We start from the raw sequence: 19,469 nt of genomic DNA, 5'->3' as shown, positions 1-19,469 counted from the left end.
TCGTGCTTCTTCACCTCTACAGGGGTCTGATTGCACAGAGGTTTTTACTGTCTGGGCTGCATCTCCAGCACCGCCTCGTACCTTCGACTTTGGGCCCTCAGCCCCGCACATGCATGTATACAAACACTCACAAGCATGTACGAGTATTGCATGTTCACATATAAACCTTAAATTTGTCAGAAATGAGTGCAGTCATTTATAACTTGAATATGCAACATTTCTGTTATCATCTGCTTCCAGTTGTTTTTATCTCTACAAGTACAAGATATTATGCTGCTTGATTTTGAAAACAGGTATTTTATCATATTATTTTAATGTATTGCTGTAATTATAAACAGTTTTAACATTTACTGCACTTTGTTATTTCTCTAGTTATTTATAGTGGCAAATGAAATGTTACTCATTCACAGAAAATACTTCTGCATTGCAAAATAAGGTGGATAGAATAATAAGTGCTGTTGTAGATGATTAATTAGTTCTGTATTTGTGTGCATTGTACTGATCTGTGGTTCTCTGGGTGATGGTGATGAGAATTTCACTCTTGTGGCAAGGCTATCTGTGCTTCTTCTCTGTCTTTGTTAAGGCTGTGAGCCTTCCTGCAAGCCCCATGTCTGCACTGGTGAGAGAAATCACATAAAAATAAACCAACTAGTGCAGTGGTTGTCAACCAGGGCCGGGGACCCTCTAAGGGGCCTCTTGAGGTCCCCAGTAAAACACAAAAGTAAAGATTTACAACATCTAATATATATATATATATATATATATATATATATATATATATATATATATATATATATATAAACATTTAGATATCTGAAATATATAAACATTTTTCAGTTTTGAGTATTTTTGAGGGCCTTTGATTATCTGCCATCATGTTTCCACAGGCCCCCTGCCCCACTCACCATTGCCCTGCAGGGGGCCCTAACTCAATTTCAGATACCAGCAAAATACTGTATCTGACCATATTTACTGCTCCCTGGTGAGGAGAATATGTGTAGATTTAAGTTTACTAGATTACTAGGCGCGCTAAATGACATTCAGTGAGTTAATAAATTCATAAGAGCAGAAATTTCATGGTCCTTATTGTTGTCTTTATTTAAACATATCAAGATGAAACACTCTGGTTTCCACCATGCAAAAATGAAATCTATTCTATGAAGCTGATCAATGAAGTATCAGTCACAAGAATTTTGACTTCTGAATTTTTGTGGTATGTAACTTACTCTTGATGAAGAGTTTAATTTTTCACGTTTGATGCAAGATGGAGATTCAAGTTCTGGATACAAGTTCAACCCTTTTTCTTTTCATCAATTCAGCATTTAGAGTAAATATATTACCATACTTCATTTTAAAGCTGGATGTGTTAACCTAGTAGTGAAGGGTGATTCATTAATGGGTTTGTTTACACTGAAAAGAAAAAAAATTACCATTAACTCACCCTTACGTTGTTCCAAACTTGGTATGACTTGGTTCTTTACTTGCTGCAGAGCCAATGGACAAAGCTCGACTTTTCAATCATTTTTCTAAACATAACTATATTTTGAGGAATTGAATATCATACCCTCAAGCAGAAGTTGTGGCCTAGCGGTTAGTGAGTTTGATTCTTAACCCTAGGGTTGTGGGTTCGAGTCTTGGGTTGCACCGAACCCCCAACTGGTCCCTGGGCACTGCGGCATAAATGGCTGCCCACTGCTCTGGGTGTGTGTTCACTTTGGATGGGTTAAATGCAGAGCATGAACTCTTGAGTATGGGTCACCATACTTGGCTGTATGTCACTTCACTTTCAAACCCATTATCATGTATGATAATCTCTGTATGAAAGTTAAAATTATGTTATGTACAGGTATATATCAAATTAAAATGTTGTGGAAAAGTTCCTTTATATCAGTAATTTAACTCAAATTGTGTATTACATAAATTCAATGCACACAGACTGAAGTAGTTTAAGTCTTGTGGTTCATTTAATTGTGATGATTTTGGCTCACACTTAAAAACTTAGTGAACTTCACAAGGAATGGACTGAGGCGGATGGGGTCAAGGCATCAAGATCCACCACACACAGAAGTGTCAAGGAATTCGCTGACAACGCCAGAGGCATCATACCTGGGCTAAGGAGAAGAAGAACTGGACTGCTGCCCAGTGGTCCAAAGCCCTCTTTTCAGATGAGAGCAAGTTTTGTATTTTATTTGAAAACCAAGGTCCTAGAGTCTGGAGGAAGCTCATGGCCCAAGTTGGTTGAAGTCCAGTGCTAAGTTTCCACAGTCTGTGATGATTTGGGGTGCAATGTCATCTGCTGGTGTTGCTCCTGCCCAAAGCATCAAAAGTTGGTTAAATGACCATGGTGTTGGTGTTCTTGACTGGCCAGCAAACTCACCAGACCTGAACCCCGCAGAGAAAATTAGAAATGAGACCAAAAAAGGAGATGAGCTGAAGGCCACTGCCACAGAAACCTGGGCTTCCATACCACCTCAGTAATGTCACAAACTAATCACCTCCATGAAATGCTGAATTGAGGCAGTAATTAAAGCAAAAGGAGTCCCTACCAGTATTGAGAACATGTACAGTTAAAGTACATACTTTCCAGAAGGCCAACAATTCACAAAATCTTTTTTATTGGTCTCATGAAGTGTTCTAATTTGTTGAGATTTGATGGGTTTTTGATAAACGTTAGCCAAAATCATCACAATTAAAAGAACCAGACTTAAACTACTTTAGTTTGTGTGCATTGAATTTATTTCAATACACAAGTTTCACAATTTTAGTAGAATTACTGAAAGAAATTTTTCCAAGACATTCTAATTTAAGATGCACCTGTATGTAGTCATATGACAAAATATTCATGAATTCTGAGCTAAAACGCAACATGTGACAAAACATTAAGTCAAACACATTGTTTGCTTTCCATTTTTAATTTTTCTGCTTTTTCATGAAAAAAAAAGTTTTTTTTTTTTTTTTTTTTTTTAAAGTCTTCATAAAATAATTGCTATTGCATTGCTACAAGTTGCAGTTAAATTATAGCTTTCCAAGGGTAAATGAACAAGTCTCAAATGTGAGCAACCCTCTCCTAGTTTAGGCAGGACAGGAGAAGGCAGGTGAATCACCCATTTGAGATGACGCAAAGCAAAAGTACAAAACATCAGAAAAAAAAAAAGTGACTTTGTTTGGTACGATGGAGTAAAAACTTAGCATGGTGTGTTAAATATCTACAAACATCCAGGCAGCAGAACAGTCAGAAAGTTTGCACGACCAAAATAAGAGTTCGGACATCGTCACAAAGAAAGCACGAGTGAACGATCTAAAATGGTTAGCTGCAGTCTCTATGATTCAGATTCATCCTGTACTGCCACTATATTCTTTGATCAAGTTGTGGTGGATGAGAAGTATCAGGATGTGCCAAACCTGTCATTTTCTTTCTCCTTTCTTCAACTCGTCTGCGTCAACAAATCATCAGAACATCAGTGGCCACACCGGGACTGAATCTCTGATCAAACCATTCTTTCCTCATTCACCAAATCCCACCTTGGCTAGATTCTGAAGTTCAGTCTGAAGCAAATTAGCAACATCTTGTGAAAGATTCTCTTTGGACTAGACTGAATGCCCATAGAAGAAGAAAAAGCCACACGCTGAATGTGTCTGGATCGGTCACATGGGTTGTGGGAATAAAATCCTCCACTTCACTTGAAGACGGCGGATGAAATATCCTCTCCTGTCAAGCCTGTTTTTACCTACTTTACCGGTTTCTCTACTAGAACAACAGCCATATCCTTCCATCCGTCTCTTTTCTTCAGCCTCATCCTCCCTTTCAGGCCAGATGAGCCTGTATTGAGTGGGATGGAGCACGCGTGAGCTTGCTAAGCAGAGCTGTGCGGAGACTGTGTGTGTATGCATGTGTGTGTGTATGTATGTGCTTATGTTATGATATTCTCTGAATGAGTTTGTCCTCGGTCAGACAGAATACAGTGCAGTAGGACAGGTCAGAGATGAAGTTTTCACAGCCACGTCGAGTCACATTCCTACAGCTCCGCAGATCCAACAGAGCCAGAGCCGATAACCGCTTCATATAGGACAGACAAGCATCTGTCAACTTATTACAACCTACAGAGACGAAGAACAGATTAATCCACCAACTGTGAGTAGTACCGGACTTAAGCATTACACCACTTGCTTACTGGGTGTCATCAGAATAAAAAGGTCTATCAACACCACTGTAATTCACAAGCAATTTGCATGACTCCAATCCATTGTTTAACATTCTGTGGAAGGAAAAGCTGTTTGTAAGAAACAAATGCACTGAAACATTTAACTTCAAATCATTGCTTAAATACCTCTTTCCATAATACTGCTTTCTGCAGTGAAAAAAAAAAGTTATCTTGTCTTGATCAGGAGACAAATATCCACAGATCAACACTGTTTATAGGCAAAACAAATAAACAATATGGGATGGACTTTTCCTCTGAAGGAAGTGTTATTTTGGATTATGAACTACTTCTAGATTTTAGCCAGAAGCAACAATTTAAAGTTAAAATGCCTTAATGGTGGATTTATTACAAACAGCTTTTCACTTCATGAGCTGTTAACTGAAATTGTTTGGATAACTTGTGGATTGTGATGTTTTTATCAGCAGTTTGACTCATTCTGACGGCACTCATTCACTGCAGAGGATTCATTGGTAAGCGATGTAATCTTTTTGATGTGATCTATGTGGGAGTAATTTGTGTAATGATGTAACATCTCTACATGCATAATAAGGCATTAATATGTGCTATATGAGTATTTATAAACAGTTAAAATGCTAGCAATAAGAATAGTACTTATAAGCAAGAAGTTAATGAGAATTGGTTCCTAAACTAAAGTGTTGCCAATACGGAGTTTGCAGCACCAGTTGTGATAAAAATGTTGGAACAAATTAAGGGTACCTGAAAGATTAAGCTGTCTGAGAGTGTTGCGAGTATTGCAGCCAGTAGCAGTTAGCAGGTTGATGGACTGGTCTGTGAGTCCCTGGCAGTGGGACAGATCTAACCGGCGCAATGAAGGCATATGTCTAACGATCATCTTTAGGGTGGAGTCGCTCAAATCCAAACCAGCCAAGCTCAGAGTGAACAAACCTCTCAGCCGACTGCGACTTTCACTGCCTGTTACATGAGAGAGTAGAGGTAAAAAAAAAAAAGTAAATTTCTGTTCACACACTCCCATTAATAATGATTATGAGTGCCTCACCTGGCTGCACAATGAGGTCTTTTATCTGTGAATCTTTGACACCCACGGTCCAGCTCAGGTCAAGGGTTCGCAAACCCGGACAGCTCTGTGAACTTAACGCTGACACACATAATGAAGAACAGCCTGACATTATTAGATCTTTCAAGCCTGTGAGGGGGGAAGAACAGAAAGAGAGAATATTTTAGTCTTAAATGTAATACATGCTTTATTTTTAAGCAATTTCATTTTAACATTAAAACATCAGACATTTTCAAAGTTTAAGACTGTTAGATCTATAAAAGGCTGAGAACTGGTACTTGGGAGGTGATGAATGAGCCAGGCAATCTGCTTCTTTGATACTGGTGTCCAGGAGAGGTCAAGTGTCACAGGTTGTCGTTTTATGATGGCTGACAGAGCCTGAGGACTGAGTGCCCGACATCGACTCAGATCTATCTGTGTCCATAAGCGCTTATCACAAACCCTACAGCAGGAGAGAACCAAAACAATTACTCCGAGAGAAGGGGAAAAAAAAATCATAAATTAACCAAAATGATCAAGATCAGGAACGGTCACAATTATGAAAGAAACTGCATATATATATATATATATATATATATATATATATATATATATATATATATATATATATATATATATATATATATATATATATTCCTTTTAGAAAGATACCTTCGCAGGTGTGTCTTTATATTCTGTTTTGTCGACCCCCACAACATAGTGTTGTTAACAACAGATTACTGAAAAGGGGATATTATAAGAAATAGAAGTACAGACCTTCTAATAATCAACTCTGTTTTTACTCTGAAGGCATAGCTATATTCCAGCATATATACTATATACAAAGGTGCGACTGATTGTCCGAAAAATACGGTATTTAATTACATTGCACACTTTGAAACTAGATTATAGCACTAAGTCATATCGTAATTCAGGTTTTATTATGCTTAATCATTCATCTCTAGTGTGAAAAGGCCTTTTGTTTGATAAAACAAACAAACAGAAAAAGTCAATTAAAGGAAACACCCCAGGCCTTAACTGTAACTACTACACTTACCACTTGTACCAAGCCTTGCAGACTCTCATACACACAGCCATATCCGTCCGACCCAAGTAACGGAACACTGACATCCAAATGTCCTTTTCGCAGCCACGTTCGTTCCCTACATCACAGAATGAGGGATGAGAGAGGAGGGAAGGAGGAGAAGAAGTGGCGATGGCTGGAGGAGGTGGTGGTGGAGAAACAGAGGAACGAGAAGACATCGAGGATGGTGACTCGGTGTCTCGCTCTCGACCGTCCTGGTTGGAGCTCCGCCTCATGTGGCGGCCGGACATGTGGACGCTTTTGGATTGAGAGAGGCCATTACCGGCTGGTGTCGGGGTGCTGTTCCTGAGACGAGTCTTGGGTAGCGTCTTGCGCTGGTTGAAGCCAGGACCGCTAGGTGTTCGGGGAGACATAGCCGCCTCCAGTTTGGGCACAATGGAACCGGGGTCACGTTTGGCCTTTGGAGGACGCTGGAGGGTCACAGTCAGGTAGGAATCGCTCAGCAGGTCATCATTCAAGTCTGAGACTAGTAAGACGGGTGGGTCAGGATCAGAATCTGATTGGTTCTCTCCATCCTCATCATCTTCATCTTCCTCTCCTCCATCATCTAAGTCTTCCATCTCATCATCCTCTCCTTCAAAGTCCTGTTCCTCACTGTCTTCCTCATCATCATCATCCTCGTCATCATCATCATCATAGTCGTCAACTCTTCGCCTCCGTTTCCTTGAACGATGCTCCTTATCTGACCGGCCAAGATGGCGCTCTTCATCACTTTCATCCTCCTCCTCCTCCTCATCATCTTCCTCATCATCATCGTCGTCTTCATCATCATCATCTGTTTCATAGCGCCGTCGCCTCATGTGGGATCCTCCTCTTAGCCTAACCCGACCCCCTCTCTCCCCTCTCGCTCCGAGCCCTCTCCTCATTTTCAGCGAACTTGTTGCCAAACTGCTTCCCCCTCGACTCCCTCGATGTGAGGAGCCTCTCCAAACCCCTCGCCTACCAGCTCCGTAACCCCGGCGGGATGAAGAGACCCTGCCCCGGGCTGATGACATCTTGCCACTACCGTCATCGCTGCCTGAATCATCATCGTGTTCCATCCCATGTCGCCGATAGATCTTAGCCACGCGAGGATCAAGAGATAAAGACTTGCGTTTCTGAAAGAGAGAAAATAACATGTAAAAGAGAAAATAAGTAAGAAAATAGGTACACTAAAGCCACCTTTAAACAATCTTTAAAGAGGACATCAGATGCCCATTTTCCACAAGCTGGTATGATTCCTTAAAGTCTTCATGAAAAGTCTGTAACATATTTTAGTAAAGATTCCTCTATTGTCATGTAAAAGAACAGCCTTTTTACTAGTGGTACACCGATATATCGCCAAGGCCAATATTTGGCCTTTATTCAAAATATCTGCACTGGACATTACGTTTTTCGGCTTGGCCGATGTGCTCGAGGCAGGACTTTTATTTTGATGGCGCTGAGAGCGGCAGCGCCAGAACGTGCACAGTGCTCACACTTAACGGCTTTATATCGTTATCGGCCACTCGCTTTCCAAGATATCAGCATCAAAAAACTCATTTCGGTCGACCACTACTTTTTATCTTGTCAAAAATAGCTCTGTATGTCTCTTTAAATGAAAGATTTGCTTTTCCATTACAAATTTAGAAAATCATTCAAGCACTGATATATATATAAAAAAAAAAAAAACGTACATGCATTTTAACACCTTCCAGTTTTAGCTGCAAAACAGAACAACACACTGTGTTTAATATGAACTTCAAAAGTCTCAACAGTGATGAACACAAGATCACTGAATGGAATCACACTAGCTGCAAACACAGAGCTGATTCTGAAACCCTCAGTCAGTCAAAGCAGGGGGCACGATGATGATGATGATGAACAGGGCAGGGAGGGCCAAAAAAAGAGAGCGAGAAGAGAAAGAAGTGGAAAAAAGAAGGAACAAAACTGGGGGATTTATTGCAAGAGGTAGAGAGAGTAGAGAAGGGAACACATAAAAAGTAGAGCAGCTGTGCATGCGGCAGCAGTGGTGCGAGGAAGGCGGAGCCTCTCACCCGCTTCCTGAGTCGCTGCTCAGGGGCTGCGGCCCGTTTCTGGAGCGACCAGTGAGAGAGAGAAGAGGGGGGTCGCCCGACCCTGTGCCATGCCCTGCCCTCACCCCCAAGCCCCCCTGACCCATCCTGTGCAGCGATGTCATCACCACTGCCTGACGACTGGCACACAGGAAAACAAGCGTAACTGTTACACACGCAGATCGTGTATGTACAGAGTGTGTACATCACAGTAAGCTCTTGGCATGCATCTTTCTACGTGGTGTGAATGAGTGTGTATGAATGTAGGCCTGCAAAAGCTAGTAGCATTATAACAAACACTCAAAGCTTCCTTCATTTCAAAGGCATGAATGTATAATCAAAGAGGGGGAGAAGCCCTCTTAAAATCGTGTGGGTCAATGTGCTTATAAAAATATGTTTTACCTCAGAATCTGTGTCTTTGCCCACAACACATTTAGGACACTCCCAGCAGCTTGGTAGGTCTTTGTTTATCACTCCCTCACCAGATGTCTACACAGACAAAAGACATAAGATTCATTACAACAGTGAAACTGTATAGATTGGCACTGTACTTGTATCAGTAAGAACAAAAAAAAGCTGTCCATTTCACAAAGGATAGCAAATGACAATGAAATGAGCAATGACATAAAAATATATTAAAAATAGTAAAAAAGTATATTAAGTATACTAAGGGTATACATTACCATTCAAAAGTTGTTTTTAAGAATAAATTTAAGCTTTTATTCAGCAAGGATGCATTAAATTGTAAATAATGTTACAAAAACATCTATAAAAAAAAAAAAAAAAAATGCTGTTCTTTTGAACTTTCCATTTCCAAATTTCACTTTTTTTTTTTTTTACCAGTATGTGTGCTCACTGGGAATAGAACCACAACCTTTAGTGCTGCTGATAACGCAATGCTGTACAACTGAGCCACAGGAACAACATTAATAGATCATGTGTAAACAGGACATTTTCAGAAATCCTGGTAAATTTGTTCTGGCAAACATATCGCTCTTATGCAGATGGCATGATTACTCTGAGCTGTTTACAAAGCTCCGCTGCTTTAGAATGAGCTTTTCTATATAAATATGTGCTAGATGGACATCTCTGACAATTGCACCTCTCAGCTTTTTGTCACACTTCTCCATTCATCAGGGCTGCGACTCTGCAATTGTATACTATTATGCGCATTTCATGTTTATAAGAGCAAAACCTTCTGATTGGCTAGAAACGTTAGTTTAATTGAGAGTGAAGCTGCTCCTCTCTTACCATTGGTGCACTCATGGACTCAAAAGTGAAACCATTTAAGATTTTTTTTTTCTTTCGCAGCCAAATGTTGCACGCCAGAAATCTGGCACGGTTCCGGAGAACTTTAAGCCCTGTCTTTAAGTATCTGAGATGTACTCTCTCCAAGACTCATCTTAGACTTCATCACTAGAAATTTGGCATTTAAACTCTCATGGTAAAGGTTTTTCAAAGGGAAAGGTAAGTCAGTCATAGCTTAGAATTCTTGCTATAATAATGCATTTCTCTATTGAGAACATGAATACGATTTTTATTTCCAGAAGCCATTTGTTGTGCTCGGTTGATCTGAAAATTGTTTTCTGATGTCCACACATTGCAAAGCCTCTAGTCACAATGCTCACAAGATGAATGAATCTTAATAAAGCATTTTGAGAAGTCTACTGAATTGCTGTCTGTACTAATAATGTTTTTACCTTCAAACAGCTAGGATGTGTAATCTGAGCACAGTTGGAGCACTCCATGAGCTCCTCACTAGTTTCCTGGTTGCCTTCCCCACAGATCTCACATACAGCAGAGAGCGGCAGACCAGGCTATTGAGAAAACATATGAATCAATATAAACAAACAAAAGAAAGGCTACATTAAAAATAAAATGCACAATGTGAAGACACTCACAGCGAGACACTGGCGCAGGACACAGGTCTGTTTGAGTTTGCCAGGGCCACCAAATTTCTTCATGTCTCTGCAAAAGTTGCAGTCTCCACATTCTGTGCGCAGACAGGCCTCGCACCGTTTACAGCGCACGCGACGGCGGCGCAGCACCGACATATTAGAGGCTGGTTTCGATGACCGTGGAAAAACAGGTGTGGCTGCCAGCTTGGGACGAATAACAGGTGGAGGAGGAGGAGGGGGCTGGTACCAGGGGGGCTTGGATAAGGGACAAAGAGAAATCAGAGGTAAGTTCTACAGGGTGATGGGTTTAGGAGAGAATATTCAGATGGTATTATATAAAAAAAAAAAAAAAAAACTGTCACAATTAAGAGTGCAGCAATTAAAGGTTCCGTTCATATTTTGCTTACACTACCATAAAAAGGACGACAAAAAACGGATGACCAACATATGGTTGCACCATTAATTTAATGTATGCAGGAACAAAATAACTGTTCTGACAAAATGATTTTCATTACTATATAAAAAAAATTAAACAGGAAATACCATGATGTTACAAATACCTCTTCTGAATAAAATTAATTATTCCACTGTATAGCACAAAATTACAAATACTGATCACAAAAATTACAATTGACAAAAACTGGATGCTTTTCTGGAAAGCCAATTACAAACAACCTATTTAAAGAAACTAATTCCGTGATCTTACCCTCTTTGGCCATCTGACAATGGGTTTTCCTGTGTAAGAGAGTTCAGGGATGTCATCAGCATGTTCTTTCAATAATGCCTAAAAGACAGAAAACAAAAACACTTTGAATTAAATTTTAAAATGACAACATCTTAAGCAACAACACCTAATATTAACCACTAGCATGTCAAGTCACATTTCTTATAAAAAAAAAACTAAAAAAAAAAAACTAAACAAATCAAAAATATCACCAGCAAGTACATCAAAATAGCCATTTCCAGAAGTATAAAACACAATGGACATGAGTTCTGACCCGTATGTCATGTAGAAGGGCAGCAGCATTGTGTATTCCTGAAGGCACGCAATTCTTATGTGACGGCAGCGACTCCAACTCCTCCACCAGGTGCCGCAGCCCCTGCAGCTCAAAAGGAGTCAAGTGAAGCTTCACCCCTGGTGCATTAGGTGGAGATGGAGCATCATTGTTATCCATTTCCTCTTCAGCATGGCCATTTAGTACCTCACAACCAGAGCCTTCCTGCCTCAAGCCTGTGTATTGGATTTGGAAAACGAGAAACAGACTTAAGAGTATCTGTGCTCAATACAATCAAATCTGTTGGGAAGTGAATGTGTTAATGTGCTTACCAATTCCCAGAGAGTATTTCTGAAACTCAGGGATGAGGTAGGAGGTGTTGGTCATGCTGTACAGATAACGCTCCAACACATACCAGCACATCTCATGAAAGAATGGATACCGGAACTTAGCTTGCACCTGAGGAGCAACCAGAGACTATGAGTTTTATGATTTTTTTTTATCCCCAGTTATTATTTTCATAAAAAATGTACACCTTCGCCTACCAAATTTCAAAAAATTATTTTACAAAGAAAACTCATTACTGTAAAAAAAAAACAATAGGTACAAGAATAATAATACCATGATAATTGGATTGCAGTAATTAATGATATATATAATGTATCTCTTACTACTTTGTTTATCTCTCTGGTGAAATATGAACCAGTCATGTTCTTAAAGGTTTTGTGAGATTTATCTACCATAAGTAATTACGCCCATAAAGGTTAATGTAAGTTATACAAGACAATGGTAGTTGCAGTAAAATGCTATACTCACCCGTGTCCTGTCCTCAATGTTGGAGATGTAGAGCTGCATGGGGATGTTAAAACTATGTAGAAAGTTCCCACCAAACACAAGTGTGTCTACTGGAGTGTACACAGCATGGACCCATCCTAACAAAAATAAATAAATGAATAAATAAATAAATAAAGGTTTTATTTAGGTATCATTCACAGCAAACATGTCATTTAAGAAAGCTCAAATTAATCATTCAAAACTAAAACAATGAAAACATATGGTAAGCTAAAAAATTCTAAATAAATATACACGCAATATAACAATTAAGTGTTTCTTATGTAAACAAATGTATTCGCCTGCATGTGTTTACCTGAAGGAATGATGAAGGTGTAGCCCTGCTTGAGCTCAATCCTCTGGCAATCAGTCGCCTTGTCACCAAGGAAGATGTCGCCTTGTTTCCCTGACAACACCCAGTTCTCATAAAGCTCCAGGTTTTGTGGCGTGGGCGGGATTAACCAAAACACCTGTAGCAGACACATCCAAATCGAGCTCATCTAGGCCAAAACCATTTTGGGGTATTTTGACAGCAAACTAATTGTCAGATACAAAAAAACCCAGTTCATATGACATACACAGCACATACGAAATGAATCCCGAAATGAAAATTGTCATTAATCACTTACCCACCATATCGTTCCAAACCCGTAAAAGCTTTGTTGGCTTCGGAACACAATTTAAGATTTTTTGGATGAAAACCAGGAGGCTCGTGACTGTCCTATTGACTGTCAAATAAATTACACTGTCAAGGTCCAGAAAAGTATGAAAGACATTGTCAGAATAGTCCATATGCCACCAGTGGTTCAAACGTAATCTTATGAAGTGACGAGAATACATTTTGCAAGCGAAGAAAGCGAAAATAACTTTGATGACTATTCATCAATTTGTCTCATATGTCTTTCATATGATGTCTTTCATACTTTTCTGGACCTTGACAGTGTTATTTATTTGGTGGTCAATGGGACAGTCACAATCCTCCCGGTTTTCATCCAAAATATCTTAAATTGTGTTCCGAAGATGAACAGTTTTTATGGGTTTGTAACGACAATGAGGTAACTGATTAATGACAAAATTAGTTTTGAGGTGGAGTAACCCTTTAACTGTGACTGGGACTGTCATATACAAACATTAGAATGAAAACACTACTATAAAACGCTCAGTTTAGTTGCTGTGTTTCGCAGGGGTCTTGTGGGAGCATTGTGCATAATCCTACACATTCCACAAGGTTTTGCGATTATAAAGCTGGAAATTCCCGCAAACATTTATGCACTATTGTATTCAAGTTGAATCCTAACCAATTAAGAGAGCAGATCAGTCATCCGCATCTTCTCCCCACTCTAAAAATGCACAAATGGCCTCATCCATAATATCCACGTTGAGTTTGCTCTGCAAGTGAGCTGCATGCTGCAATAAGACTAGCGCGCATTTTGGACAGCTGATGGAACTGTGACTTGCACATCACATAATGTCTCGCCAATTTAAACAATCAAATTATTTTAACCCATAGAGTACTCGTGCAATCTCTGAGAGACGGTATTCAATGCACTCTCAGCCAAAGCGTGCACAGCCGCCTCTCAAACAGCTTGCGACTCTCAAGTGTCAGATTGAGTTTACATATTTGATGAAAATAATTTCTTATTGTCAAGCTATTCCATTTTACTTATCCATGGAACATGCATTTTCATATGTAGCCTAGATATTCCGTTATCCAATGACTAGTTTGCATTATTTAGGCATTATTTCATTTAAAAAAAAAAATTTGGTAACACTTTACAAAGCAACCATTTTAAACCCTAATTTTTTTATTCATTAATTAATGAACTAACAGTGTTTACTCAGTGAACACTCTAATGTTTTTTAGCATTGCTGGTCCCATGCCCATGAACTCTACCCCCACAGCAAAATGAACCATGGCTCCAAACGGTGATATGAACAGAACCATTGCACTGGTATATCGTTACACCCCTAGTATATATCCACAGTGTTCTCTGACCTTGCAGCCCCGCTGTATGTGGTACCACACAGATGTGCCTCCAAAGTCTACATGGAAATCTGTGTAACAGCCCTGCACGCTCATTAGGCAATACCTGGAAACAGAACACAGGCAAATTTAAAATGGGGGGAAATTACTGTTTTGTTGGAGGATAACAAAAATGAACAAGGAGGGCTGTGTGAAAAATGGGACATAAAGTTAATGCAGCAGGCTTATTTCCTTGTCCTTTTATGTTTTAAAGCCTTTGCAAGATATAAAATAAGACTGAGCATTCATTAATATAGACTCTTTTAGGGATGTAATTATATGCTCACTTCTGCACTTTGGGATATTGCATGTCAGTGATAGAATTTGTGGCATCTCTTTGTCTTTCCTTCAAGTGTCTTGGCCACATGTTGTCCACCCAGTCAATCATGTCCACCTGTAACAACATGGAGAAAATATTCTAACTATCACAGACTGGTCTAAATATATGTATGTTTTGGCTAGTCTTAAGTGTTAAGGTACCTACCGTGGCAGGTCTTTGGACATAACGCTCTAGTTTAGTGTGGCTAAATTCAAGGCTGATAACATTATAAAGCTTCTCTCTCTGAGAGGGAGGAGTCGTATAATAGCTCTTCCATTGCATCATTGACATCTCCGTCCCCTTTTGAGTATCCACATCCATAACGTCAATCATACGCCGACTTCCTGTAAAGAGCGATGAGCAGGAAGGAGATGCTGAAGTGCCACTGATGCTAATCAACATGAAATTCATCAGCATATCGAACCACAAAAACACTTACCTACTAATGACTTCACATCATTTACACTGAAGTCTGGTTCTGGCATTCTTAAAAGAAAATATAGCAAATTCAGATTATATTAAAATGTAAAACTTTATAAACATTCTGAAATGTGAAAGAAAAAAAAAAGAGGAAAAATAGGAACTGTAAAGGGCATAGATAAGAAAAAAAAAAGGGACAATCTCTTACTTGATGCCAAGTCCATCAGGTCTCTCAAACACAATGGGGTCCCGAAGCCCACATCTCTGAATGTACTCATATGTGAGGTCTAAAAAACAACAGGCAGCGTTAAACTACACACTCCATGAAGATCTTTGAAGAGTTCCATGAAGAGTCTGATCTCTTTTTCACCTTTGCCCTCCATGCGTTTGACTCTGTCTGAGCCGAAACGGTTGCTGTGGAGCTTCTCTTCCAGATCGAAAGTCCTCTTTCCATCGATCTCGTCATCGGAAAGACCATCGTCTTGGTAATGCCGCCGTGTGCCAGACCGCTGTAAGAGTGAGAGAATGAGACCATGAAAAAACGGTGCAAGAGCAACACTATTTCTCTGCATACACTCTTCCTTGTGTTCTGAATGCTGAACAAATGTTGCATAACTACCACCATTTCAACTTGTTGGGCTATTTGAGCACACACCTACACTACACTAAGAGATGCACTTGCCCACAATCTCTCACACAGATACAGCGAGTACAGAAAAGCCCTTTGACTTTCAACGGTGGTCAATTTGACTAACTCAGCATGAAAAGAGCTTTTACTGTAGCATTTCAGTCCTTCTTCATAGTACCAACTATATTATTATTAACTGAAAACATTTGTGCTGCTTAACATTTTTGGGGAAGGTTTTCACAATGATTTTTTTCTTTTCAGGATTCCTCGATGAATAGAAAGTTCAAAAGAACAGCATTTATTTAAAATAAATCTGAATATTAGTGTACCGATTATGTGGATAGAACTTCATTCACAAAGGAAAAAAGTATCTGAAATAATGCATGTTTGCAATGTTAATGATGCTGAGATGCACCACAGTTCACCGAGAGCAGGTGAGTAACACACACAGAACAAAACAATAAGACCCTCTCCTCTGCCCTCAATATCTCTGTGGTGAAGTGGAACCACTAGCCAATGACACACTTCTTAAAGCCCTGGCCTGTTGTCACACCCTCTCAAACACAACAAGAAAAAAAGGGGGAGAAAAAACCCCAATGAAATGAATTGTGCATGACTGTGCAGTATCTTAGAAAATTAGCAACAAGCCCGTTCAAATGCCTTTGAACAACTAAAACCGTGTGGACCTCTATGATCAGGCAAACAAAGCCCTACTGAAAAAACAAAAAACAAAACAACCTTCGCATTGGCAGAAAATAGCCCAAACACATGAATATTGGCCTCATAACTCTTCATTCAAAAATTGAGAATTGTATTATGTCATGTTAAAAACAAGCGATTCAGTACGTGTTTTCTGCTCCAATACAACAATTGTGCCTTGTCTAACTGAACGCAAAATCATGTCCTGTACGTTAATCTAAAACTGCTGTCACAAACTGAAAGTCACCATGTACACCATGTTCCCGTTCCAACCAATCAGACAGCAAGGAACCGCCCAAAACGCAACACAACATTAAGATTAGATATTTTTGATGTCAATGCTAATAATAATTGTTTGTTGCTTGTGTCCATCCCTAGTCAACAAAGCTGCAGTTTTCACGTCCTGTGGGAAAAAAAGAACAATGAAACTGATTCCTGAATGAAAACCTTAAATGCACTCTTGTTATTTCCTAGCTTTTGATCACCATCTCTTTAGCAGTGCGCTAAGAGGAAGCCCTGGTGGAGGGACACTACACACCTCGCACCTTCAGTGTCACATCTTCATCCCTCTGCTGGATTTTCCTCTTCCTGCCTCTGCGTCTCATCAACAGCACTCCTCCATCAACAAGCGTAAGGATCTCCTGCCCATTCTCCATCCCTGCCTTTCTTTTTTAAAAAAGTGACAATCTGCCGTCTGTTCTCCTCGGTCATCCTTTCGCCTCTGCAGTGCCCCCTCCCATTCCTCCCCCGTTTCCACATGTCTGATCACATGGTCCACTAAACCAATCTCATCAATCATCCTCCACTTCCCCAGCCTCAACAAAGACAGTCCGCAAACAACAATCTATCCAATCATCCTTACTTTCAACCACTGTCCTGTTCTTCAAAAACTATTGGGGGAAATGTTACAATCCAACCAACAATATGATTTCAAACCACTCTAACATTATAGATGATAAATTATAAATTCATATCTTGAGCACAAGGCTAAGAGATCTTTTAACTCTCAAACTCTCAAAGCATCTTTAAACAACAGAACCACTACAGACAACCACACATTAATAATTTTAAAAGTTAAAAAAGACAGCGTCAGCAACTAACATTTAGCATTTTTGTACACATTAAGTTTTTAATTGACAATATTTGATGCATTAATGAAATCAAATAAGAGTGTTTTTAAATGCCACTTGATCAGAATTTGGTGTGCCTGGGTTTGAATAAAACTATAATAATTACGTTATACATACATACAAACAAACACACATACATACACAACTACATATATACCGGCATATATATACAAAATTATATGAATATTGATAGAGCGAAAGTGACCTGTCAGATTGGATCAAGAGAACCTAGACCATTTTAAAATCGCAGATAAAAAACATTAAACCACACACATAACATTATTATATAATAAAATAGTATTACGAATTATGATTATTTTAAAAGTTTTCTTTAATTTTGTGGTTCTGCCAGATATTCGCGCCAACCAGCCAATCATTTTTTATTATTTTTTTTGTCATCAAATATTGCAAGAACGGTTTGAGAAATTACAGTTATTCTTATTATTCTACTGATTTTTGATGTGACAATGGAAATGTTACCAGGTCATAAAAACGTGGTTCTTCTGCGAGTCGGACCGAAAAAAAAAAAATTATATACTGTATCTAACCTGTCCGCGAGAATGACAGACTTAACGTTACCTAAATAACGTTACATGTAAATCATTTTAGTGAACCGTTGCATTCTCTTTTTCCCACTCAAATGACAGCAGTGGTGTAGGTGAACACTGCTAACATTTCAACAGCTTCAGCTAAAGTTTCTGTAAAAATGCAGTATATATACACAATGTACCAGCCAAATCAGAGCATTGTATTGTCCAGGTGTCCACTGCACTTACCAGTCGCTTGCTGTAGCGCGGTTTCGGATCGTCCATCGTCAGGATGAAGAATCACGCGCCAACGAACACGTTTACGTCAGATTAATGCGTTTTAAATAACTGCTCCAACTGTGTTTGATCGTCACTTTATATCAGTGTCCGTTTAACGATACGTTACATGAATAATTGCTGCATTAAAAAAAATCTAATTGTTTTTGAACTCGTCAGCAGGTTTGTTCACACAGAAGCGGGTTTAACGATATCAGCGTGCTCCTAAATACTACAAAACTATTGTATTATAATCTCACACAAAAAGTGGAAGAGGGCAGGTTTTTAAAACAACCATGAAAGCTGGTCAAGCTAAGCGCTGCTGATGATCGAGAACGAGCTTCAGCACCAACCGCTAACCAGCCTAACGTACAACAAAACATAAATATTTACATTATAAAGCCATATGGGGTCTTGCTCGTTCATACGGATTATATGTACAGAGTCTAATATTGTAAACAACCATAAAGAGTGCGGCGAGAAACACAAGATAATCCCGGTTCAAGTTTCAAATGAAAACATATTTCCACAATACTTAAACTCAAGCTCACAGTGGGGGAAATCCAACGGTTCAAATAGTCCTCTTTTAACTAATAAAATGAGCACTCCAAATAAACTCCACTAGTAACTTTTCTATTCTAAGTGAAAGTAAGCATTATTTAGACAGCTCCACTGTGTGAATTCACGATAAAGTTAATGTAGTACATCATCCGCCATTTTCACTTCGTCACAAAAACACCAAAAAGTAGGACCCGCCCGTTACTTGTTCAGCATCCAATCAAAAAAGCATGCGAAGCCATGGCCTTTGCTCTCATTGGTTAGTGTTGCTGTCACTTCAATGGGAGGCGGCACTAAGATAAAATAATTGTACACGTGACCAAGGGAGTCACACTCTCATTGGCTGGAGTTGCATGCCGATCAACACAGCTATACAAAGACTGGTTTAGATGTGCTGAAAGCTTCTCGTTGCCAACCAATCAAATATTTAATATCAACACGCTCACTCCGTTTTATGAAAATTTCAGCTATAATTTTTTTAATCCTTACGAGTAATAGGAATACAAAAAATACCTTTATTCTTCCGTGGCTTGACGTCGCATCTCCCGCGGACGTCCAGTCCATGACTGCATAAAGCTCTCGCTTGGGGTCGTCTGGTAAAATAAATCTACATTTCTTGCGAATTAGCCCAGTGACAGTGAACTAACTTCACATAAGGTCTTCATTAAGTCCTTGACTTAATTTTGTTGAGTCTAATAAACTGTCCGGAAAAACTACACATTGAATTGTCGGTAAACCAGCACAGATAAGTCCGCATGGTGCAACTTTTCGTTCCTCCCAAGCGATCAGGAAGTCGTTGTTCATTGGTGA

General features: G+C 39.3%; 1 protein-coding gene across 6 annotated transcripts; it reads right to left on the bottom strand.

The window, feature by feature from the left end:
• Window positions 1-2,923: 2,923 nt before the first annotated feature.
• LOC113073855 (lysine-specific demethylase 2A-like) lies at window positions 2,924-19,459 on the bottom strand. 6 transcript variants are annotated; one of them, XM_026246791.1, is made up of 22 exons: window positions 18,075-18,843; window positions 15,212-15,350; window positions 15,050-15,128; window positions 14,861-14,907; window positions 14,587-14,765; window positions 14,390-14,496; window positions 14,076-14,169; window positions 12,396-12,549; window positions 12,065-12,180; window positions 11,581-11,707; window positions 11,252-11,484; window positions 10,960-11,037; window positions 10,257-10,508; window positions 10,056-10,172; window positions 8,758-8,844; window positions 8,338-8,496; window positions 7,978-8,004; window positions 6,275-7,419; window positions 5,517-5,680; window positions 5,221-5,367; window positions 4,920-5,135; window positions 2,924-4,098 (listed from the first exon to the last, which is right to left on the bottom strand). In XM_026246791.1, exons 1-22 carry the CDS (start codon window positions 18,108-18,110, stop codon window positions 3,917-3,919), a joined length of 3,885 nt encoding a protein of 1,294 aa, XP_026102576.1. In that variant the 5' UTR covers window positions 18,111-18,843; the 3' UTR covers window positions 2,924-3,916. The 6 variants fall into 6 exon arrangements, with proteins under 6 accessions (XP_026102576.1, XP_026102413.1, XP_026102720.1 ...); XM_026246628.1 differs by lacking the exon at window positions 18,075-18,843 and adding an exon at window positions 16,714-16,824; XM_026246935.1 differs by lacking the exon at window positions 18,075-18,843 and adding an exon at window positions 16,707-16,781.
• Between the last annotated feature and the right edge of the window lie 10 nt (window positions 19,460-19,469).

Source organism: Carassius auratus, chromosome 1 (assembly GCF_003368295.1).
Source record: "Carassius auratus strain Wakin chromosome 1, ASM336829v1, whole genome shotgun sequence".
Lineage (NCBI taxonomy): Eukaryota > Metazoa > Chordata > Actinopteri > Cypriniformes > Cyprinidae > Carassius > Carassius auratus.
This window is presented reverse-complemented; position numbering and strand designations above follow the sequence as displayed.

Excerpts from the sequence above, each read along its gene's own strand:
- LOC113073855 (XM_026246628.1), bottom strand. The coding sequence starts at position 16,824 with ATGGAGAATGGGCAGGAGATCCTTACGCTTGTTGATGGAGGAGTGCTG. Across the intron at positions 11,708-12,064 it reads ACATTGAGGACAGGACACGG|GTGCAAGCTAAGTTCCGGTA; the intron begins GTGAGTATAGCA and ends GTTGCTCCTCAG. Across the intron at positions 5,368-5,516 it reads GCTCATTCATCACCTCCCAA|GCTTGAAAGATCTAATAATG; the intron begins GTACCAGTTCTC and ends CCCCCCTCACAG.